Raw genomic sequence first — 25,276 nt, forward strand, 5'->3', positions numbered from 1 at the left:
TATGAATTTTATGACCTTTTTTCTTTAATAGTCTTGGCACATCAATCCCGTTGTATGTAAACACCACACAAAAATTTGTTGTTGATAGAAAGCATAAGCATCTCCTAATATGACTAGAGTCTTTATCCAAGCTACCAAATTGTTTTTGGTCTTATGTTGTCATCCAACATGTTACTTACCTCATTAATAGATTACTTAGTCCTACCTAACCTACTTGAGATTAAAGTGTTTGATTGCCAATATTTTGCATCCTCCATTGTTCTCCATAAAACCAAACTAGATACTAGATAAAAAAAGTGTGTCTTCATTAGATACAAAAGTGGAACAAAAGGATGTGTTATTTTTTATTTACATAGTAAAGAAATAGTTTTTCCAATAATGTCATTTTTTATGGCAAAATTCTCCCTTAATCCCCACAAACATCACCAAACAACAATGATACACTTAACTTGATGATGATAACTTTGAACTCTTATTTTTTTATTCCACCATTACCAAACACACTCAATCTAATCAATATGTATCTTTACATATTCTCTCAATTAATTCTTTAGCACTTCCTATATCTCAAAGTTTTGCATCTCCAAATCTTGCATCTTCTTTACCAAATGTACCTAAGTCAACCACAAATACTACAAGATGAAAACAAATTAGAAAACCTCTTACCTTCCTTAGGGACTTTTACTGCAATGTTCTCATATTATCCTTTCCATCTTTAACACAAGGTATCCTCTATCCTTTGTCTTCAGTTTTATCATATGCATATGTTTCTCTCTCATACCTAAGTCATGCATTGCCTAAATCTACAAATGTTGAGTCTAAAAATTATATCCAACCTATCAAATCTACCCATTGGATTAAGGCTATGCAAGATGAACTCAACACACTTGAACTAAACAATACTAGGAGTATAGTCGACTCACCTTGAGACAAAGTTCTGATTGGTTATAAATGGGTCTATATAATCAAATATAAGTTTGATGGCGACATAGAGAGGTATAAAGCAAAAAATTTTGAAAAAGGATACAATCAAACATAGGGCATAGACTTTTTCAATACATTTGCTCCTGTTGTGAAGCTTACTCACTATGAGAATTTTGTTGGCCACAACTGCTTCACAAGATTGGATATCACATCAACTTGATATTAATAATGCCTCCTACCAAGACATTTGGATGAAGATGTGTATACAGAAATCACTAACGGAGTGGTATGTTCTAAGTCCAATCAAGCTTATAAATTTCATACGTCTCTTCCCTTCCCTTCCCTCCAAAACCCCACTTCAAAATAAAGCCTAAGAGTATTGGCTCTCAATTTAGTGTTCTTCTTGTATATCTTGATGATTTGATACTAGCAAGCAATCATATGGCATAGATTGACTCTATTAAACAATATTTTAATTTGTTGTTCAAGATTAAGGATGTAGGTTCCTTAGGATACTTTCTTGGATTGGAAGTTGCTAGATCTAAGGGAGGGATTAACATTTTCCAAAGGAAGTTTGCATTGGATATTCTATATGACACATTGTATCTAAACATGTCGCTACTTTTGAAAATCATTCACTAAAGCTATACGTAAATCCATTTTGTGCCTTTTACTTTTGAAAATCCACAACCTGAGTTGTTTACATTAAAATAAACTACTACAATTAGTGAGTACCAAACCATATTTGAGAGTATTTTTAATCAGGTTGTTTGTTTGACATTGGAAATGATATTGAATTGGTTTTATCTAGTTTGAACCAAGAAATTACAAGAGTGTTAGCTATACAATAACCATTTTGTGTGACTCATGAAATTGATCTAACAAAATTGGAGAGTAAAATTGTAGCAACCAAATCTGCCATGCGACATTCCTTACGCAATAACTCAGTTGTTCCACACACCCATATGGAGGTGTCTGTTTCCAATGGAACCGACAATACAAATCCCACATCATTAACGATTAAACATATGGGCCATACCTTTTAAGGCATCATTGTCAACAAAAAAGTTCTTACTTCTTTTGGTTGATGATCCTCATGATAATTATCAATCTAATTAGCCATCCATAATTGTTGAGGATAATGAATAGGTGCACCACGACATAAACCAACCAGAGGTGATTCATTTTCATTGGACCATACCTTTTAAGGTAATCTTTCCTCTAAAACTCTAAATTTCATGGAACAATTAATGGTTATACAAATATAATACTTATGAACATGAGAAGTTCCCATAATGTCATGCAACCCTATGTCACATAATTTCTGCAATAACCAATTTCACCAACACAAAAGCTTCCTATAAGGGTGGAGAATGGTGAAAGCAACATCTACTGTACTTGTATGTGTAAATACGCTCCTATTAGCTTGCAACAACACGTCTTTCACATTTCTTTCTACTTATTTCCTATTTAGGGAGAAGATGTAGTTTCAGGTGTCGACTGGGCAAGTACACTAGATGGATTACTTCTGACACTTCAATACATTCTATGACTTTCAGTCATGACCATAAATCAATCACTCTTATCGGCCAACATTCCACTGCTCTCACCCTTGCTTCCTTACATCAATGTTACCACTTATCCAACACATATGAGATTATAGACATTTTTGGCATTATAGTTACTCCATACTTATCAACCAACAGTTTACTCTTTTAAACCATATTCTACCTATTATGTTTCTCACTCCTAAAGGTCTTCCCCCACTTAGACCTCATAACCCTAAAATGGTCCTTCTACTTTTTTTTGGTGCATAATGGCCTTCTACTAAATACCTCATCAGTTAATATTAAGCTCAATAAATACTCACATATGGTTCATATTAAAATAGTTGAGTTTTTGTTAGTTGGTTAGTTAGTTTGCTTAGGATGGTTAGTTTTTCTATCCTTTATATAAATGATTCAATGCAATTTTGCTTTTCCATCTATTCAATATTCAATGAATAATATTCTCCTTTTTTTTCTTTCTTGTTTCATCAAGAAGATTCAGACATGCCTCCTACCATTTTAACATGGTATCAGAGTAACATAATTATTCTTTTGATAGATTCTGCTTATGGCTCCATCATACAATCTTCTTGCCACAGTACATCACTTTGATCATCAATATGCTCCAATGGTGGGTGAAGAGCATCATCACCTATGGTATTCATGGCCACTGTATAACAAAAAAAGGCTTGTGTTTCTTGATGTATATGTTCATAGAATCCACTTCTTTCTTCACTTATTTTCTACCATTATCATCTATGGCAGCAGGTTTTTCCTTTGGTGCATCTTTCTCTATCTTCTTAGCTTCAGCATCACGGGTCAGTGAAGGAGCACAAATATCTTCATATTTTGATGCAATCAGCATGCAAGTAAGACCAAGTCGTTGGAGCCTTTGTTTTTCAATCAAACTTGTAGAGAGATAACAATCAATGAGGTTAGTCAAGTTGCATGGTAACTCTTTCGATCTTGAGCTATATACAAGACAACCTAAGTTGAGTTCTTGGTTCTGGAATCCCTTTTGTTGCAATGATCATTGCATTGCCTTCTTTTTTTGCTTGGAACAATGACTTACTTCTTAGAGATGCTTATGGAGATTACTGATGCATCACCCCTTGGTAAATGATGGTGATAATGATGAGAATGTTACTCTATTCCTGATCCTTGCAAGAGAACCAACAATTCCAAGAATTGATTAGCCTTATAAGATTAACATTGTTTCAGCCTTGACAATGTTTGCTTTGAGGAATATTAATTTGTCAAAGATAGAGTGATTGCTGGATAGATAATCATAGACACCCAAGAAATTGTTGAGAATACACATTTTGGTGAAATCTACAATAAGTTGGCAATATTACTATACCCATATTATTTTCTTATTCTTTATCATTTACCCTTCAATTATCGCTTTTCTATACTACTTTATTTTCTTTACCTCTCTCTCTCATTAAACACACAACATTATAGTATGTAATTTTTTTCCTCATTGAAGCAACATATAAGAATCAAGATTAAGGTCCATCTCATTTCTCTCTTTCATCCGTTATGATGGGTTTGCTTCTGTCAAAAAGATGATTGAGCGTTGGATGAAATTGCTTCTGCCAAATGGCAGGTTAAGCGTCAGTATTGCTTCACGTTCATATTTCAAGACTGGAAGATGAAGATTCACTCACTATTAAGAGAAGGTATTATAGTATATCATTGTATTCAACACAATTATTTCAAGCTTGGAATGCTTAATACATTCCAGTTTGCGGGGAAATGTTAAAATAGTTGAGCTTTTGTTAGTTGGTTAGTTTGGTTAGGATAGGATAGTTAGTTTTTCTATCCTTTATATAAATGATTCAATGCAATTTTGTTTTTCCATCTATTCAATATTCAATGAATAATATTCTCTTTTTCATCTTTCTTGTTTCATCAAGAAAATTCAAGCATGCCTACTACAATTTTAACATAGTACTAGCCTATTTTTATCACTATTACCATTAGTATGATAAGAATATGGTTCTTGGTGATTTTGTGTAGATTACCATTGTGGTTATAGGTTATTTTGTGTAGATTAACACCAGTATGAACTTTTGGATGAATTAATCGGGGCTACCATTTCTTTCTAAGATTGATTTATGATCAGGGTGCCACCAGATTCGTCTTGACTCAACAAACACTCATAAGACAACCATTTGTACTGTTGATGGCGATTATGAGTTTTTAGTTACGTCATTAGGCTCAAGAATGGCCCGTTAACTTTTCAATCAACCACGAATGATTTATTAAGACCTTTTCTACAAAAAATTGTGATTTTCTTCGTTGATGATATACTAGGTTATAGACATTCTTTTAGTGATCATTTGCAATATGTGTGGTTGATTTTAAGTTTATTATTAAAGTCGCAATTTTTTATGGATTTTTAAGTTTAGTAAAATAGACAATATCTTATTGGACACTATTTTCACGAGTTTATTAATCAACAAAATTTAAAACATCTAATAACTAAGACATTTCAATTGTTTAGTTATATCATCACCAAAAGAAGAAGATGTAGCTAAGAACAACATAAAACAAAAGCCTATAGTTACAAAAGACAGTTTGGTAACTTAGTTAAAAGAGTTGTTCTCAACTATCTCTTCTTCTTTTGGCATGTAAGTCATATCATGTTACTAACACTGATTTACTTATTGGATCTGACAACAACATAAAACTCAACCTAAATTTGATTTGTTATAAAAATAACTATTAATTAGAAATATAATCAATGGTTTATTTAAATTGTGTTAAAGTATATGTATGTCTAAAAAAAATTATACATAAATTAAAACTCAATAATTGTTTTGTAGATTAATAATTACAATTTCACACTTTATCCTAGAAGTCCACTTGTTAGATAATAAAATTTTAGTCTAATCAAAGTATTTCTAACCATAAAAGCAATTTAAGCTAATTTCCAATACTTAAGAGTAATGTACTGAAATTTGAGTAGGAAGAGGATATATTATTTTTATTTTTTACCAAAAACAACTTAAAAGTTATAGGTGTTAAAAAAGAATTTGTTACATGCTATAATTTTTTTTCCTTACGGAAGAAGTTCACATGGATAGAGATATCATAAATGGAATGGAATAGGATATGTTGTCCCAAAGCATATCCCAAACTAATTATATTATGATATATCAGTTAAAAAAAATAAATATTCATGACTTTATCAATTTTTGTTTCATCATAATTAGTTAGGGACAGATTCTAAAATAGATCTGAGACAACAAATCTCCATCCATAATAAATATTACAAAATTACCATCAGAAAAACTAAAATAAAATAATGTTAGCAACAAAAAGTAAAAAAAGAAACAGAAGAACAATAACAACAATCAACAATATTCCACGTGCAAATAGCTTTATTAACTTTCATTGTTTCTTGTGATAACCGTTACTCACTTTAGTCTTGACATCATCACCAACTTAAACACGCACTGCGACTGAAAAAACTAAATGAGAAGAGAGATGAAGAGAGATAATAGCGTGATTTCGCCGTCGTCCTCACGGCGAGAAAACACACTGGCGGAGAAGAAGATTCACGCCAAGACCATTGGCTGCATGTCCGGCATTCTCCACCTTCTTTCCAACTCCCGTCACCGTCGTAGATTCCTCACATTCGGTCTGTAACCCTTAAAAAAACACCTATTTTGTTTCTGAGAAATTTGTAATGTTATAAATATGTGTCTATAACTACATTCATATATCTTTTCGAGCATGTTTGAACGGTGAATCATATGATGTTACCTTAATATTATATATTAAAACCATAATTGCATTTTGCATATTACACCGAATCATAAAGATGTTGCAACATCTCTGTAATGTAATAACATGAGCTCATATGAGACTGCATTTGGCCGCACCATCACTATTTAAATTTGGTTTTCAGAGTGGCTAAAAGCCTAAAACTATGTGATATGACGAAAGGACTTGCAGCATTAAATGCATTTGTTTTAAGAGTTTCTGATACCACAACCATTATTTAAAATCTCAAATCACACTGATTTTATTCTTTTATTCTTTTTTCTCAGGAAAGACGCACACTAAGAATCACAGTTATTCTTCCCCTTCCTCCGCAAATTCACAACGAGAAAATCAGAAAGAAGAGAAAATCCCGGATGTTAGTATCGCGCGTAATTCGATATCCTCGTGCCAGGTTCTGAGGAGTCCGACATTGCCGGCGGAGATTCGGCGGTGGAGTTCGGCGGCTCAGAAGAAGACGGCAGAGGAGGAGAGACGGAGAACGCCGACACTAGTTATGAGACTGATGGGGCTGGAGGACCTTCCGGAAACACCGACGGAGTCGGTGGAGGCAAAGAGGCTGAGACTGCTGGGGGCGTTGCAGAGGTGCGATAAGGATCTGAAGATTCTGAAGAAAATCATCGAGTCCGTTCAGTCGAAGGATTATTCTGCAGTTCGGGCGGTGGTAGTTACGAGAAGCGCCGTTGTGGATAAAATCAGAACGGTTTCGGAGATGGACTGTTTGATGTTTAATGGCGAGCAGCAGCAACTGAGTCCAGTATCTTTGCTTGACGAGTTCACTCGTTCGCCACTCAATCCGAGTTGCTACTCGAGACGACATTCATTTGGTGAGTACGCTCTCTTTATTTATCGTCTTCCTCATCAAGGTTTATGGGTTAGTATTTTTGATGAGATCTCTTGTCTCTACTATTACTATCTCATACCAACAAAATATGTTATTTAATTAGAATAAAAAATTATAAAAATATAAATTAATATTTTATATTATTTAGATAAACACATTCAACATTATATTTTTGGGATAAAGAATCTATTTCATAGTATTTTGCTTATAATAATATTAACTAATGAATGATATGAAAAAAATTAAAAAATTAATTATAGAGATACTATTATAGACACATACAAACATGATGAAGGAGTGGTCATCAAACATATTATGTTGGTTATGTTTGTCTCTTAGTTGCCCATAAATATTGATTAAGTCTGATTTTTAAATTCGAACTCGATCATAGACTTGGTACAGTTAAATATGAACATATTCAGGTCGAATCATGATCGAGCAAATTGGGTAAATGTATATGGTCGAGTTTTGCTTACCATTAATTGCATATGAGACATGCTTTGCTAGTAGAAAGTTAGTAATTATATATTCTCCTATAAAATTTTCTTACACATACAATAAAATGATAAGATCACTTATAAACAAATCATTAATAAACAAAATATTAGTTTGTAATATATTATTTTTCTTATAAAGTAAGAGAATTTAAATGAGTATATATTATTTTTCTTCTTGCAAAACTAAATCAATGTAATTGTCATTCTTACGAAGGCATTTATGATCATTTAGGATCCCTAAGCTGCTAATGTAGGATTTACAACCGATGAGGAGGAAACACCATGATGTTTTATAGGAAAAGCACATGCCGCAAATATCTATTATTTTTAGGATTCCAAGTTTAAAATCACAGTAACATAACTTTGTTCAACACCATCATGACCATAGTGGGGACAAATTAATTTCATCTAGCAACTGCAATCATCCTTTACCCAATTTGGCACAATGATTTACAGCTATAAGTTATAATGAAAAGTTAAAACAACTATTAATCCAGGGAGTCATAAGGTGTGATGAACTAATAAGGGTGGAGGGAGTGGGCGAGTGAAATGATAAGGAAGTTGAGGGTTCAAATCCTACTAACACAAAATATAAATATATAAATATTTGTTTATAAAAAACAATGAATAATTCCTTTTCTTCAAGTATTCTTTCACTGTACCTTTTGCCATATTATTGGGAAAAAATTCCATATTCTCTTCCCAGCTATTATTAGATGTCTCTCTAGTCTCTACTCTATACGTAGACCAAAATTAAAGAGAGTAGCCCCAAATGTTTGTTTGGTTCTGATCCAATAGAATAAGAAACTATAAAAGTGGGATACTTTAGTGGATGGGTCTAGGACCATTTGTACTCTCTCCATGGTTTTAAATTATGATTACATTGTGTTTATGGCAATCAACGAAAATTGCAGAAAATGTGACCTATGCAGCTATAAGTGCTCACAATACTAGTACGGAGACTACCCAAATCACGATATTATGATTGCAATTACTGTATATAATTTAAAGCATGAGCCTAGCTATTAACTATAACTCATTAGACAAGGCACTGAAAAGATGTTCAAAAGAAAAAGGAGTGGAAAGAGAAAAGATGACCAAACATTTGGAGCTTTACCTGCCATGGGCCATTCAGAAGAACCTACATACTTTTGCGGGGATTTGTTAGCTTTGTACCCCACCCCACCTTCCCACCACCCATCCCCAACAACCAAGAGCCTTTGTTGCTTGCCTCCGCGGGTAACTATTGCATATACATTAATGCGTGTGGTGGCCTGCAAAGGAGTTTTTTATTTGTTCAGTTTCTTTCAATATATTTTGGAGGTGTCAGTTATTGTTGTGAACATATCCAACTATCTCCTGATCCATGTGAATTACTTTTCCACACTACACTGATAGTATAGTATTCCGAGGCAATTGAAAAAAGAAAAAGAAGGTAGTATAATCGTACTTATATTTGTTGAATTGAAACAGTGAAATTCAGTTCTTTATTTATTTATTTATTTATTTTATACACTTCATCTGCATTAGTTAGTCTATTAACATAGTTTCCACTGTTTCTTGTTTCCATATGTCTCATCAACATAATTGACCAACAATCTATGGGTTGACCGCAAAATTTAATTTTGTTTATAAGACCGTCTTTTTATTGAGAGCAAGAAGTTAAGATATGAAGCTAACCCAAACAAACTTCACTGCAAAAAATATATAATTCAACGAATGCCTAGTTCATCTAAATTCTTAAACAAATATTGGAAATATTGGAATCCCTATTCAATATCCATAATTTTGCATATAGTTAATTAATTAACAATTTTAATCATTACAAATGTGGATAATTGGCATTTTATGCACAGGTCGAATGCAGCAACACAAGCAACAGTTACTAAAGAAGCCAGGAGAGGAAGAAATCAGCAGTGCATATATCAACGATAGAATGACCAGTGAATTCATACATAAGAAAATCAATGACAAAGATCATTCATTTATGTGGAGTAGCAAAGCTATGATAAATAGTGTAGAGGATGTGTGTAGGGACATTGCTTGGGGAGAAAAGAGAGAGCTTGGAAGAATAGGGTTGGCATTGCAGAATTATATATGCAAGGATTTGATTGAAGAGATTGTTAGGGAATTAGGTTGCTTGTATGCCCTTCCTTTTGAGACTTGCAAGAGAAAATTGTGCTTCTAACCAGTAAGTAGTAACGGAACATAGACTTTTTATCCTGCGTCAATGAAAATATGTCATATCAATTAAATATTTATTATTGTTGATGTTTTACTTCATTATCATTGATGCATGATAGTGTGTGAGATAGAGTGAGACATTGTATCTTTGTTGATAAGAATACACTACACATGATCAAAATTATTCATTTTTTTGAACTCTATTCGTTGCTCAATCTATTAAACTTGCAGGTATTTAAGTTAGGATGTATTTGGGCAGTATAATGTACAAGTTGTTGGGACTTTTGTAGATAAAACAAGAAGATTAATGAAGAATGAAGAGATGTGTAAAGAAGGTATATGAGAATTACTTCATTATGTGTATTTTGCAAAGAGTTCATATACATACTATTTATAGCAAGCCTTAGTTAACTAGTAATAGAATTTCAAAAACTAATTACTAATTATAGCTAGTTATAGTTTCCTACTCTACTTACATAAATCAATTGCTTAGACTCGACTTGAATTATACATCAATTTTAACATCCTCCCTTAAGTCAAGTTCTTAAAAGAGACAACACCCACTCTTTTCCTTAACTCTTCAAGTCTTTCAGCCCTTAATGCATTAGTGAATGCACCAACCAACTACATTTATGTTCTACAATATATCACTTCAAGCATTTCTTTGTTCATTAAGTCTCTAAGGAAATGATATACCACTTTTATGTGCTTGCTTCTACCATGGATCACTTGATTCTTTGACAAGCTTATTGCTAAGATATTGTCTATCCTTAGTTGTAGTGGTGATCTCACCTTAATCTTCATTTCCTCCAGCCAAACTGCTTGGTAGGCTGCATAGCTTCCTGAGATATATTTAGCTTCACAACTTGAGAGTGCAACCACTTGTTGCTTAGTAGAGCACCAAAAAATAGGGACATTGTTGAGTAAAAATAAGTATCCAGATGTGCTCTTCCTTTCCACCAGATCTCCACCATAGTTAGAGTCTGCAAAACCAATCAATTTTAGTTATGGTTTCTGTTTTTCATTTGGAAACATAATTCATGATTTTTTGTGCCTTGTATGTATCTCATCACCCTTTTACCTGCAAGCATGTGAGCCTTCTTTGGTTTGCACATGAATTTGATTACTAGTCCAACCCCATAAGATAGATCTGGCCAACTATTATACAAAAATCTCAATGATCTCACAATCTGCTTGAATGTTGATTCATCCACTGATGCAGCTTCCTCATCTCTTGTTAGCTTCAAATTTACTGCAACGAAACTTGCTACTAAGTTACACAAGTCTATGTTGAATTTTTTCAGAACTTCTCTTGCATACTTTCTCTGATGCATCATGATCCCTACTATAGTGTATGTGAATTTCATGCCTAGGAAGTAGCTTAGCTTTCCTAAGTCAGTCATTTTAAATTCAGCTTCCATCACTCTTTTGAATTCTTCAATTCTTTTCAAATTTGATCCAATTACTATACATCATCAACTTAAAGTCATATGATCAATAACTCTCCAACTCTACTTTCTTTGACATAAACTCCATGTTCAACAATGCATTTGTGGAAGTTGAGTTTAAACAAAAATGAGACAATCCTTTTGTTCCAAGCCCTTGTGGCTTACTCCAATCCTTCTATACAATGCCTTATTCAACTTGTAAACCATATGTTTCTTTCCTTTGACTATGAAGCCATGTGGTTGTTGTACATACAATTCTTCAATCATTAGTGATCTATGGAGAAATGTTGACCTTACGTCAAGCTAAAATAATGAGCAGTTCTTGGCTCAAGCAATTGCAACCACGAATCTTATGATTTCAATTCTGGCTACAGGAGCAAAAACATTTGTATAGTCCATTCTTTGTAGAAACCCTTTAGCCACCAATCTAACCTTGTATTTGGAAATTGATACATCGGGATTAAGCTTCTGTTTGGAAATCCATTTTACAGCTATTTGGTATTTGCCATATGGATGTTCAACTAAATTCTAAGTCTCATTTTTCTCAATAAACTTGATTTCCTCATTCATTGCATCCTTCCATATTGCCTGCTTCATAGCTTCAGATTCATCAATGGGTTTTGCTTCAGATTCATTAATAGGTTTTGTTTAAGCCATTAATGTCAAATGGATCAAGTCAACTTCTTCATCAATTTGGTTATCAGAGTGAGTTTCATAGTCACTGAGTCTGCTAGGAAATGCTCTCAATCTCTGTTTTGAATGACTTCCAATAATCCTTTAAACCAAGCTTTCTGAGATGGGTCTATCATCAATCGCTTCTGGAACTATCTTCCTTAAGCTGATTTGACTTTGTCTCCAATCCCATTTTTCATGTTCTAGAATCAGAACAACTCTACTTATAAGTACCCTTTCTTTGACTGGATCATACAGTTTATAGGCTCCAGTAGGATGATAGTATATAAACACCATTGCTTCACTTTTATCTTGAAGTTTGGTCCTTCTCTAATCTAGTACATGTCTAAAGGCCAATGATCCAAAGACTTTGAGATTACCAACAACTACTTTCCTCCCTGTCCAAACTTCAAGTGGTACTTTTCCTTCAAATTTCTATGTATGGAACCTATTCAAGATATAGACTGAGGTTGACACTACTTCAGCCTATAACTTTTATGGCAATTCTTTCTCTTTGATCGAGCTTCTAGCTATGTCCATAATGGTTCTATTTCTTATTTCCGGAAGACCATTATGTTGAGGAGCGTATGGTGCAATGACTTCATGTTGATCCCATTATTTATGAATAAGCCTCAAACTCATTTGAGGTATACTCTCATCCTCCATCCGTTCTAAGCAGTTTCAATTGTTTTCCACTTTCCTTTTCTACAGTAGCCTTAAAATTCATGAGCTCCAAAGGCATCACTTTTGGCTTTCATCACATCTAACCAGATCATTCTACTGAACTCATTCACAAAGATTATGAAGTATCTATTTCCTGCTAAGGAATGTGTTTCAAAGGGACCACAAACATCAGAGTGAACAACCTCTAGCATAAACTTGGACCTCATGTTTAACTCTTATTTAAATGAACTTCTAGTTTGTTTGTCAATCAAGCAGACTTCACAAGCTTTCTCAAGTAAGGTTGTGATGATCCTAGTTGATGTAGGCTTTTAAAGTTCAGGTGACCATATCTTGAGTGCCACAACTAGCTTTCGTCACTAGTTTCCATAGTTGCCAAGCATTGAACTTCAACAGCTTTGATGTTCACTTGGAATGTCCTATTCTTGTTTTGTTTGCTTCTGAGTATGAGCTTGCTATCAGAATCAAAGAGTTCAAGTTGTTCATTCCTTATTAGCATAATGATTCCATTTTCTATCAATTGACCTATACTCAGCAGATTGCTCTTCATTTTTGGAACAATGAGCACATTTGAAATTATGGCTTTTGATCCATTTTGTCTTGTAATCACTACATTCCCTGCTCCTTCCACTTCTAGTGAACTGTCATCTGCAAACTTCACCCTACTCTACTTTGAAGGGTCAAAATCTATGAGCCATTCTTTATGCCTTGTCATATGGTTAGAGCAATCTGAGTCTAGATACCATGACTCAATGTGTGACTTTTCTGCAGAGGTAGTTACCATTAGATTCAATGGTTCTGAATCTGACTTTTCTTGTAATGTATATGCTTCTTCATGGTTCTTTGTCTGTTTTGCCTTATCAGAAGGACATTCATAGGCGTAGTGTCGTAACTTGTGGCAGTTGAAGCATTCTACCTTCCTCTTGTCAAATCTTTTCTAGTTTTGACTCATCCTTGGCTTTCCTCTTATATCGGGAGACTCATGCCAATTATGAACATATTTGCTTCTTTTTGAATTTTGAGACCACCTTTTGCTATGCTCTTGTTTTCCTCTCTATTTCTTGTATTTCTTCTTGTCTTCATCTTTGAAGTGACTTGCCTTCAAAGCTTGTTCTATTTTCTTGCTTGGACATTTATCAAGCAGTCTCATCTCATGAGCCTCAATGAGCTTAAAAGCTCCTCAGTCTTCATCATGGTGATGTCTTCTGACTCTTCTATTGCAACCACAATAAAGTCAAATTTCTAAGGTAGATATATCATGTTTTTTCAATTATCATGAGATATGTGATGGATTCTCCATAACCCTTCATTTGATTTGTTATGGTTAGAATTCTAGTCAACTATTCACCAATCCTATACCTTCTTCTATGTGAAATAGTTCATATTGCCTCCTAAGAATTTGTAATTTTACCTTTTTAATCTTCTCTCCACCTTCATGACTTTGAATCAAGACATCTCAGGCTTCTTTGGCAGTGGTAGCATTTTGAATTTTCTCAAAATGGTCATCATCTACACATTGCGGATCAGAAATAGTATTTTGTTGTCCTTATTCTTAGTTTCTTTATACATAGCTCCTTGTATCTTTGTTGCATCAAGACCTAGTGGATGAAATCCATCTTCAACCACCTCACTTACTTCTTGAAAACAAAACAAGACCTTCATATGAGTTTTCAATCTATCCTAATTCTTTTATGTGGGAATAGGGAGTCCCATGGATGGTAGATTGGTGTCATTTCTAACCATCTTTCGAATCTTCAATTGCACCCTTGTTTTGGTTTAGCAACTACTGAAATGTCCTTTTCTGTTGGATTTTTCACACACACACACCCCGCAGATCCCTAGATGTTTTCAAGCTCTTAATACCAAAGTTTGTTGGGACTTTTGTAGAGAAAAGAAGATTAATGAAGAATGAAGAGATGTGTAAAGAAGGTATATGAGAATTACTTCATTATGTGTATTTTGCAAAGAGTTTATATAGATACTATTTATAGTAAGCCTTAGTTAACTACTAACATAATTTCAAAAACTAACTACTAATTATAGCTAATTATACTTTCTTACTCTACTTACACAAATTAATTGCTGAGACTCTAATGACTTGAATTATACATCAATTTTAACACAAGTAATTTATATATTTTTAATCATCTTAATTTAAGTTACATCAATAGCTATTTTTAAATTGGATTATAATAAATAAAATAAGTGAAAATTATATGTAGGAATGGCAACGGGGCGGGTCGGGGTCGGGTTTGCACATACCCAAACCCGAACCCGAAATTCAAAACCCGAACCCGAACCCAAACTCAACGGGGTTGAAAATAAAAATACCATCCCCGAACCCGTCGGGTTTCGGGTAACCCGAACCCAAAAAAACCCGAAAATGATAGTGCTAAGGAAAATATGATATTATTTTCGTGTAATTTTACTCTAACATTTCTATTTTCTCTTGTATTATTTCATTTCTTTTATGTTTGAAGATCCAATAGTATATAAAGTAACATTAGAAATTAAAAACAATTGGCAAATGATAGAAATTTCAATTTTAAATTGAATTACCTTACTTCGGGGCGGGTTCAGGTTAGGGTCTTTGCTATACCAAACCCGAACCCTAAATTTAAACCCGGGTAAAACCCGAACCCAATCACATCGAGTTTTCCCCGTTAAATTCGGGTTCGGTTCGGGCGGGTACCCACGGGTTCGGTTTTTATTGTCATCCCTAATTATATGCATTAATTTTACAGGTAAATATTTTACTTTGTGTCAAAGTGTTCTAGGATCAAGTCTTATGCTTGTCAAAGATACTTTACTCTATCTTGTAGTTAGGAGTGAGAATATGTATGATTATGAGATAAACCTATATGACCAATGTTTTAAACTTTGGTTTATTAGTTTAATATAGTCAGATATTTAAGGCATAGTTTAATTTACTTCAAACTCTGACCTCGAATAGTTATGGGGTGACCTCAAAGAATAATAAAATTTGTTATTTACTTTTTTGAAAAACAAATTATTAAGCTGCCTTTCCAATAGTAAGCTTTTGGTTGTACGTAAAAACCTTTACTTCCTCTGTCTCATTATCTTTGTTAAAAAAAACATAAAAAAATCTTCGATTAAAGAACATAGTAATTATAATATCTTATTCAATAAGGGACATGATTCATTGCTTTCTCATAGACAACACATGAAAGAAGAAGATCAAAATTATATTTTTATCGTAGAATTCGGATGTTCAAAGAGAAAGAAACTTTGAAAATGATGAAGACTAACAAAGCAGTTGGATCAGATAATATACACATTGAGGCTTGGAAGGTTATAGGAGAGCAAGACATTAGATGACACAAAGTTATTTAATGAGATCATCATGAAGTATACGAATATGTCAGGCGAGTGAAGGAGAAGCATCTTAATCCATATTCATAATAACATGGGCGACATATAAAATTGGGCAAACTATAAGGGATTAATCTTGTAAGTAATACTATGAATCTATGGGGGAAGATAATTGAGTGGAGGTTGAGACAAAAGAGAGACATTAGTGAAAATCAATTTGATTTTAGGTCTTAGAGGTCAACTATAGATGTTATATACTTGCTATGACGATTGATGTAAAGATATCAAATAAACTAAAGGAACACGCACAAGGTCTTCATTGATTTGGAGAAGACATACGATAAGGTGCCTGGAGAGGTTTTATGGAATAAAGAAGAAATGTGTTTGCATTGGCTATATTCGAGCAATCAAAAATATGTACGATGAGGTCAAGACCATTTGAGAACATAAGACAGAGTAACGAAAGATTTTCTTACTGTCATAGGACTACATCAAAGATCAACATTGAACCCTTACTTGTTTCATTGATCTTGGATGTGCTGAATGATCAAATCCAATAACCAAGGCCACAATGCATTCTCTTTGGAGATGATATTGTCTTAGTGGGAGACTCAAGAGAGATGTTAAATAGGAAATTAGAATTGTGGAGACAAACGTTAGAATCATATAAATTTCGTATAAGTCGAAGCAAGACAAAATATTGGAGTGTAGGTTTAGCAAGAAACAAACAAACTCTATTATAGAGGTAAAGATTAATGATATGATCATACTACAAGTCATTAGATTTAGGTATCTTGGGTCAATCATACAAGACGATGGAGAAATTGACGAAGATGTAAACTATAGGATTCAAACACGTTGGATGAAATGGTAGAGTGTTCCATGTGTCATGTGTGATAAAAAGGCACTACTAAAGCTTAAGGCATGAAAGTTTTACCACACATATATAAGATCGAGAGTGTTATATGGGATTGAATGTTGCAAAATAAAATGTTAATAAGAGAATAGACTTCATGTACTTGAGATAAGAATGTTGTGTTGGGTGAGTGTGCACACTAGACAATATAGAATTAGAAGTGAATGGATCAGGAGAAAGTTGGAGTAACTCATATTAGAGAATAAATGGTATAATCGCATCTTAGGTGGTTTTGACATGTGTGGAAGAGATCGGTAGACGTTGTCATAAGGAGAGTAGATCAAATGAAAGATAATTCATTTCCAAGAGGAAGAAGGAGACCAAGAAAAATCATACGGGAACTGGTAAAGAAATACTTATAGTTCAATACTTTGTCAATTGATATGATTTATAATATAACATTATAATGTCGTATGATTCATGTACTCAACTCACCTAGTGCGATAAAAACTTAGTTGTTGTATGATTGAGTAGTTATGAAAAACACATTAATTAATGAAAATATGTGGAATATGCATTTATAATTAATGAGAAAATCATATCTACATTAATTATTATTTTCTTTGAATTTTTTACCTTTATTAAAACTAGCGTGTCGTCGGTTTCTGTATCTGTTGACTCGGATTGCTATTTTCTAAATAAGTGTATACACAAAGTTTCTATAAATTTTTCAATTGTCTCTAATAATGATTAATATGTCATTGGATGTTTTTTCATGTCGGGCAAAATGTTCTTTTTGGTGTGATGAAGAGAGAAAATAAAAATAGGAGAATATGTGGAATAATAGTAATACATTAATGGAAAAGAATAAAAAAAAACATGTGAAAGTTTCTTGTAATGATTCATTAATGGAAAAGAATAAAAGAGCATGTGGAAGTTTCTTGGAGTTATTATTGGAATGTTACAAAGGATAAAATTGGAATATGAAAATTATGTCATGATGATTACTAAATAGAATTGAATGAAATTATACAGGTTTAACTACCAGAATGTCCTTTAGGCATATTTTGCATTTATATAATAATAAGGACAAAGTTGAAATATAGAAATTACATATATTCAATTACTTACACACTCCTTAGACATGTTTTACCTTTATATATATTAGTGTGTTGACAGACACTCTTTTCTATTGTCAAATACATTCTTATTTTTTAGTAATGATTGCACAAAGTAGTAAATACTATAACCCGATTAATGTTTTTTATTTAGTATGATAAAATTGAGGGAAAAATCATATTTATAGAGCGTTGTTATTGAATATTGAAGTCGTGAGAATACACTTAAGAGATAAATATTAAAAAATATTTTTGGTTTCATATTTATAGAGCGTTGTTATTGAATATTGAAGTCGTGAGAATACACTTAAGAGATAAATATTAAAAAAATATTGTAGCTACAAAATTAAGAAAATGACACAAACAAGAAAATAATATGGGACATGTAATGGGGATATGGACATTAAATTATATGGTCTTTTTGTAAAAAATAGAAATTAGGAAAGGCAAAATAAAGAATTATAAATTACATCATGGTGGATGGTTACATCATGTTTTGGTTTTATAATAAGTATAAATAAATATAGATAGACTAGTGGTGATAGACACTTCGTGCCTACCCATATTTTAATTTTATAATGTCGAGTATTCAAGTTTTATATATTTTATTTTGCAAAATAATAATATCAATTTTGTATTGAATGTATTTTATATTATATTTTTATTGGGTATACTATAATTATAATTTTTATTATAATGTTCAACTTAATGTGAGAGAAAATGTTAATATGTTAGTGGTAGTTATATATGATTATATAGTTTTTTTGTAGAAATTAAAAAGTATTAAGAGTAAAATAGGAAAGTAAAATTACATAGTTACACCATATTTTCCCATATTTTCCTTTTATATATAGGAGTATTTTTTATTTTTTTTGCAATTAAAACTGATCTTGCTCCATCCCTGATGTGTAATACTCTATTTTATAGCGGCTATAAATTATAAATATTCAACTTGATTAACCAACACCAATGTGTATATATAGCATATTTTAATGAGTTTGAAAACTGATCTGTGGTGGCTAAAGTTTCATTTTACACACCATTTACACGAATTTGAGAAATTACAATTAACCCCATCAACCTACATGACTTATATACAATGAAGATGAGATTTTCAATTCCAGTAGGGAGAATTTTGGGGGCAAACTTTAGTCAAATTTTGGGGGCAAACTTTAGTCAAATTTTGGGGGCAACTTTACTCTTTTTTTTCCTAACACCACAAGCAAACAGTCGTCAAATTAGTTTCTAAGCCATGACATTAAAATTAGAGGATGATCTAGTAGAATATAAATCATTTGTCTCAAAAGTATGTTATATGGTTGGGATACACTCTTGGGACAAGTGATATGTGTTTAATTGAGAATATAAAAAAAACTATTGGATAACTCAGAAAATTAAATTATGTTCAATTCAAGTTTCATATTGACCATATTACTCTTTAAATTTAAAATATAAAAAAAACATTTCAATTAACAAATAGACTTATCAAGTCTACCGTGTTAAAGTACAAGTAAAATATTTATATCACTTTCAATTGCTCAAATGCCTAGAAAGCAGAGGAAGCAATTTATAGAATTGCTAAGTATATATACATATTAACACAATTACTATATTTTCTCGTTTTCAACACTTTGAGGTTAAATAAAAAAAAGTTTTCTTTGGTACCCATAACATATAATATTTACTTAGGTACCTTTGAATAAGTCATTGGAATAAAGGGAAAATGGGTTAGAAAATGAGAAAAAAACATCATAATTGTATAATATAAAAAAGTTATATGCTAATTTTAAGTTTTCAAATGATATTTTCAATCTAGTCTTATTCAGTTCATACATTTTTTAAATGAGTTTTGAATTAAATAGTATCTTCAAAAGTCTAAATCCAATAAAAAAATATAATTATTACTTATGATAAGTAGTCAATTCTTTCCTGTTTCAAAAATTTATAATTTTAAAATCATCTAACAAAAAATACTTTGCCAATATAATGTACCATTCTTCAGACTTAAGTGAAGCATTGTCCATAATGTTTCCCCATATTATAATGATTTTGAGAGGAAATATAGAAATAAGAAAGATTGGAGAAAAATTCCTACTTTCTCCCATTTGATTTAAGAGAGAAATAAAGTAGATAGAGAAAAAACTAATAGATCCCCGTTGAAAAATTTTCTTCTCAACTTTGAGATGAAAGTGATGAAAAATGACTCAACTTCTACTATGTTTATAAGTTAGGCCCTACATTTATTTGTTACCAACTTTATGGATTTCTAACTGATACTCATGTCAACAACTCAAGCAAAAGTGCCTATATAACTATATAGAGAAGACAATAACAATTTCTTTTCTGTTTTTCTGTTATACCAAATAATATTAAATTATACTTTAATTCTAATATATTTTATTTTCTTTTTCTTACATATTTTTTTCTTCTCATTTTTTCTCTCCAACCAAACAAAGTATTGAAGCATAAAATATGCATGGATAAAAATTTGAGAAGTTTAATTAAGTTAGAAAAATTCTCTACTAGTGTGATGACTATGATTTTATGATCATCCAAAGTGTTGTTGAACTAACTCTGAGCTTCTAGTACCACTCATGTCTTTGACTTGTTATGCTCTACTCACGATGGCTTTGAACTTGGGAAGTTACTTAAGCAGAAACAAACAAAGACAGAAAGTAGGAAAACCAAAAGAAAGTATCTAAAGCTTGGATTTTCTCCAAAGAAGCATTTGTTTAATATCATTAGATTGACAATTGTGTTAGAAATTATAAATTTCTAATTAAAGGTGAGCATCATATATTTGATATAATGATATCAGCTATTTATTTTCGGGCTTACATTATAAGTGATCTAATTACTAACACCCCTTAAATTTTTAAAAGCTTATAACGGATATGGGCTTAATGGGTGGATACCCATCAGGTTAACCCATAGGGGATCCTTTGATTCATATATGTGCACAGGAGTCATGAAATTCAAGATCATAGGATTAGTATTTCACCAATGATAAGAAATTTCTAACAAATTTACCTTTCAAGTTTTAACCCGACTCACTTAGAGCTTCATTCTTCCTTCCAGTGGACCACTTTCTTTCTACCTTGCTCTTCTTCACCTAAATATTTGAGGGAGTTTCTTCAAATCTCACATTATTTAAATTTACTTTCCCCTTTAAACAGATGGTATGTTCTTTAATCTTCAATACAAGAGCTTGTTTGGTCACTTTTCCTTTATCCTTATGTTTGTCTTCACCCAAAGAGCGTCCCTCCAATAAATTTGAAAGTTGAGTGTTTGGAAATGATCCTTTCTCTTCTTGGTTAACTTTTTCATACCCGGAACAAGCATTCTTAAAACAATGTTGGTAACTATATGCACCAAGTTCAAATTCGACCTTATCACCTTGTATATTCAAGGATAATTTTTCTTTCTTTAAATCAATTGTAATACCACCACTAGCTAGCATTTCAATGAGTTAACTAGAAAAGATTAGATCCACAACAGATTTGAGTCTAAAAATTATTATATAATCTATTATACTTCCTCAAAATTAAGAATATAAATTATTCTTCTACAATGAAAAATATCATTCTTATTACTATTTAGTTTCCATAATTAGTCCCACACTTTTATATTTAAAAATAAATGTAATCAAATATTAAAATAATTGTGGGTTTTTGAAGAAAAAAATGAGTCCGTGAAAAGTCTTGTTAGTCCAGTATGATTTTTTAAATGTTTTTAAAAAAAATTCAATGTCTCTTTAAGTGAGTCTACACAAGTTTGGAAATAAAACTGAGTCACACGAAAGTCGGGTAAGTCCAACACGACATCCTAGTACAATATGCAACATACTTGCTAACTTTAATACAATATTTCTGTTTTTTATTTTTATTTCCTAATTAGTTCTATTGTGGTGTTAACAAGGCCAACTTATATTTACTAATTTTTTTGTGTAACCAATAATTTCTGTTTACCATATGAATAAGAAATTAATACATTCTTAAGATTGTCATTTTTCAACGAATATTATTTTCAAAAATTAAATTTTTTATAATTTGATATATTTAAGATTTAGTTATGTTTTACATGCCTAAACTAATATGTTGAATATATTTACTGATTTAAGATATACATTTTTTCATTTAATGGAAAAATTCCTGAGTCAGATATAATAATAATCGGAGGCTGTGCTTTATTGATTTGATTATTATTTTGATTAAAATTTGAAAGGTCAAAAGGAAAGAGGATACAACCCAACTTTAGTCATGGTAAAGAGAAAGTGAGGGTGTATTCATAAGAAGGGTTTCTTTTTCTAGGAACAACGCTTGTTCAGTTTCTCTCTTTCTTCTTCAGAAAAAAACAGAGAGAAAGATAGAAAAATCATTCGTATAAATATTATTATTATTATTATTATAATTATTGTTATTATATAACAACACAATGGCAGATCAACTCACCGATGAACAGATCTCTGAGTTCAAGGAAGCCTTCAGTTTGTTCGATAAGGATGGCGATGGTGAGTTCCTCTTTCTTCTATAAATGTTTCTTTTTTTTTCTTAATTTTCCTTTTCAGTTTAATTCTATTAGTCAGTTATAGCCATGTTTACCATGAACTTGTTAATCTTAATATTTTCCTTCATTGCATATGTCGTTGTTTAATTAATTAAAATGAATTTAGTATATGAAACCAAATTGACGTATGATGATCTCAATTCCAGAGACCAATTTGGTTGTTTGTTTCTTTCTTTAGTTTTTATTTTGGAATGAATCCCAATTTTTTTTTGTAGTAACAATTGTATCTCTCACGGTTAAGGAACTAATCATTTTTTAGCATGCATGACTGCCTTTCCAATAAGTATACATGAATCAACACACTTTAGTCTTTTTGGGAGTCTTACACCAGTTGACCCTTGTGGTAAGTGAATACCAATTTGGTCCTTATAGATTCTCAATTGTACCCTCTAAATAACTAAAAATATAAATTAGTTCTCAAAAATTGGAACTTCAAATCAAAATAGTTCTCCCGGGTGTCATAAAAAAAAACTAAAATGACTCATTCACATTTGATTTTGGGAGAAAATTTTCGGTTTTTAATTTTTTAGGGACCAAATTGGTACGCGTACAAGTTTTAAGGAACTTTTTTTACTCTTTATTTTGTTGAGATGTTATGATCCTCTTTTATGGTTCAAGTTTTTAAACATTACCAAAAACGATATATGACTTCAATATATGTTCTAAAGTTGAAAATGTCATATAAAAAATAAAAATGAAGGTATAAATGCTGAAAAAATTGATGGAAACGATTTATTGATTTTTTAATATTTTTATGTTTTCTTAATTATAATTATGTTTCAAATATAACTGGCGGTACCTAAATAGAATTTCAGATGTTGCTAATGTTTATAATTTATAGATAAAAGTAATTTATATAAACTTCAAAACTTTAATCATGCCGAAAGTCTGAGTTTAAACTATATACAGAACCCAATCCCTCGTGAAGTTTTGCTGAAGGATTTGAAACCTTTTTCTCATTGTACTTATGGTTTCCGTGTACCTTGTGATTGTGAGCATGTTCTTAACAGTTATATAATGCTAGTTTGAATATTGATTAACATTATATTTGAATAGGTGAATTGTCTTCTAGAAAGATGTCATTTTTTGTATGAACATGATTGTTTGATTAATCCATTGATACCCATTATTAACCAATTAACCGATGTTTTAAATATCATTTGCTTGTATAGCAACCTGGGTAGAGAGGGGGATACAAGTATGCCATTGTTCTCCCAATTTTGTTAATCTTTATGTATTCTTTTATGTTTGGTTTGCTCTAGCTCTCCTCAAACAATTTCAATTGTGTTATATATGGTTCATTTGTTTTGTATCCTCAAAGTCAGAGGCTGAGCTTCGGCACAACGTTAAGGTTGTTTGCCTTGCGACCCAAAGGTCATTATTTTCAAATCCTGGAAACAGACTATCCACTTACGAGAGTAAGGTTGCGACATATACCCTTCCTAGACCCCAATAGGTGGGAGCACTGGGCAGTCCTTTTTTTATTTGCATCCTAAGCTAAATTTTGGCTCTGCCCTTAGTGTGACAATTATAGTGTGCAAGAATCTATTTTCTATGCTGGTGGCTCTTGCCTCTTGTTTAACAGCAAAAGAATCTGGGGCTTCATGTTGATTATACACCTGCAGGTTGCATCACGACCAAGGAACTTGGAACTGTTATGCGGTCATTAGGGCAGAACCCAACCGAGGCAGAGCTGCAAGACATGATCAATGAAGTAGATGCTGATGGTAATGGTACCATAGACTTCCCCGAGTTTCTAAACCTTATGGCTAGGAAGATGAAGGACACTGACTCAGAGGAGGAGCTGAAAGAAGCATTCCGGGTTTTCGACAAGGATCAGAATGGGTTCATTTCTGCTGCTGAGCTTCGCCATGTGATGACCAACCTCGGGGAAAAGCTCACCGATGAAGAAGTCGATGAAATGATTCGAGAGGCTGATGTTGATGGTGATGGCCAGATAAATTATGAGGAGTTTGTTAAGGTGATGATGGCCAAGTGATTAAAACCAAACAAAATTAGGACAACTTTTACTTGTTCCTAGTTTAATGTCTTTTCTTATGCTCTAGACTTTCATTTTATGGTTTTTTAGTCCATCCTTATCTGGTAATGTTTACTAATGGTTGTGGTGGAATGGTATCTTTCTAGTTTAATTTTTTGGCTTTGTTCAAGTTTTTAATGTTTATTTCACTTTGCTTTCTACCACTTTTTCATTTTTGGGTCTCATGTGGAGCTTAGGTTCTTGTAAAAGTGTATCTCACCCAGTAAACACTTATGAATATGGTCCGTTATATATATATATATATATATATATATATATATATTAAACTGGATAAATTTGTTGAATTTCTGTTTGCAAATGAATTTGTGCATATCTAAGCTCATACGGGGCAAAGTGGAACAGGTTGTTTTCTTTAGTTCCATTACTTACTTCATAGAAATATATTAGAATTGGTATAAAATTACTTTGATTATCGTGAGAAGTTAGTTCGCTTCCAAGCTAGTGGCGGATCTTGAACAAAATTTTAGAGGGGCGATAATATTTAATTACAATTAATTAAATAAAGAGAAAAACTTTCAAACTTAAATGGCAAACGATACCAAAAATAAAATATTGTCATTGACATATTAACCTAATCTTATTACTCATTGAAAGTCACACGATAGAAATTTTGACAAAATATATATATATAATCTCTTTCATCAAGTGTAAAATCATTATGAAGTCATATTATTATGAGCAGCCACCAACATCTAAACATGCAAGAGAACTTGATTCATTATATATAATTTTTTGAGTGACTACACAAGTTGCAC

At 32.1% G+C, this 25,276-nt stretch overlaps 2 protein-coding genes and 1 long non-coding RNA gene across 4 annotated transcripts; 2 read left to right on the forward strand and 1 right to left on the reverse strand.

Annotated features, from left to right (window-relative positions):
- Positions 1-5,849: 5,849 nt before the first annotated feature.
- Positions 5,850-9,847, forward strand: LOC109337038. Its single transcript, XM_019573899.1, has 3 exons — positions 5,850-6,120; positions 6,533-7,090; positions 9,461-9,847. Exons 1-3 carry the CDS (start codon positions 5,955-5,957, stop codon positions 9,790-9,792), a joined length of 1,056 nt encoding a protein of 351 aa, XP_019429444.1. The 5' UTR covers positions 5,850-5,954; the 3' UTR covers positions 9,793-9,847.
- On the reverse strand, positions 9,656-22,409 carry LOC109337040. Its single transcript, XR_002106392.1, has 3 exons — positions 22,328-22,409; positions 19,862-19,869; positions 9,656-9,666 (listed from the first exon to the last, which is right to left on the reverse strand). It is a non-coding gene; the product is annotated as an uncharacterized LOC109337040 (long non-coding RNA).
- LOC109337039 (calmodulin) lies at positions 22,197-24,754 on the forward strand. 2 transcript variants are annotated; one of them, XM_019573901.1, is made up of 3 exons: positions 22,197-22,406; positions 24,088-24,494; positions 24,564-24,754. In XM_019573901.1, exons 1-2 carry the CDS (start codon positions 22,331-22,333, stop codon positions 24,459-24,461), a joined length of 450 nt encoding a protein of 149 aa, XP_019429446.1. In that variant the 5' UTR covers positions 22,197-22,330; the 3' UTR covers positions 24,462-24,494; positions 24,564-24,754. The 2 variants fall into 2 exon arrangements, with proteins under 2 accessions (XP_019429446.1, XP_019429445.1); XM_019573900.1 differs by having other exon boundaries at positions 24,088-24,754.
- Positions 24,755-25,276: the final 522 nt, after the last annotated feature.

This window comes from Lupinus angustifolius, unplaced genomic scaffold, assembly GCF_001865875.1.
Source record: "Lupinus angustifolius cultivar Tanjil unplaced genomic scaffold, LupAngTanjil_v1.0 Scaffold_1_814, whole genome shotgun sequence".
Classification (NCBI taxonomy): Eukaryota; Viridiplantae; Streptophyta; class Magnoliopsida; order Fabales; family Fabaceae; genus Lupinus; species Lupinus angustifolius.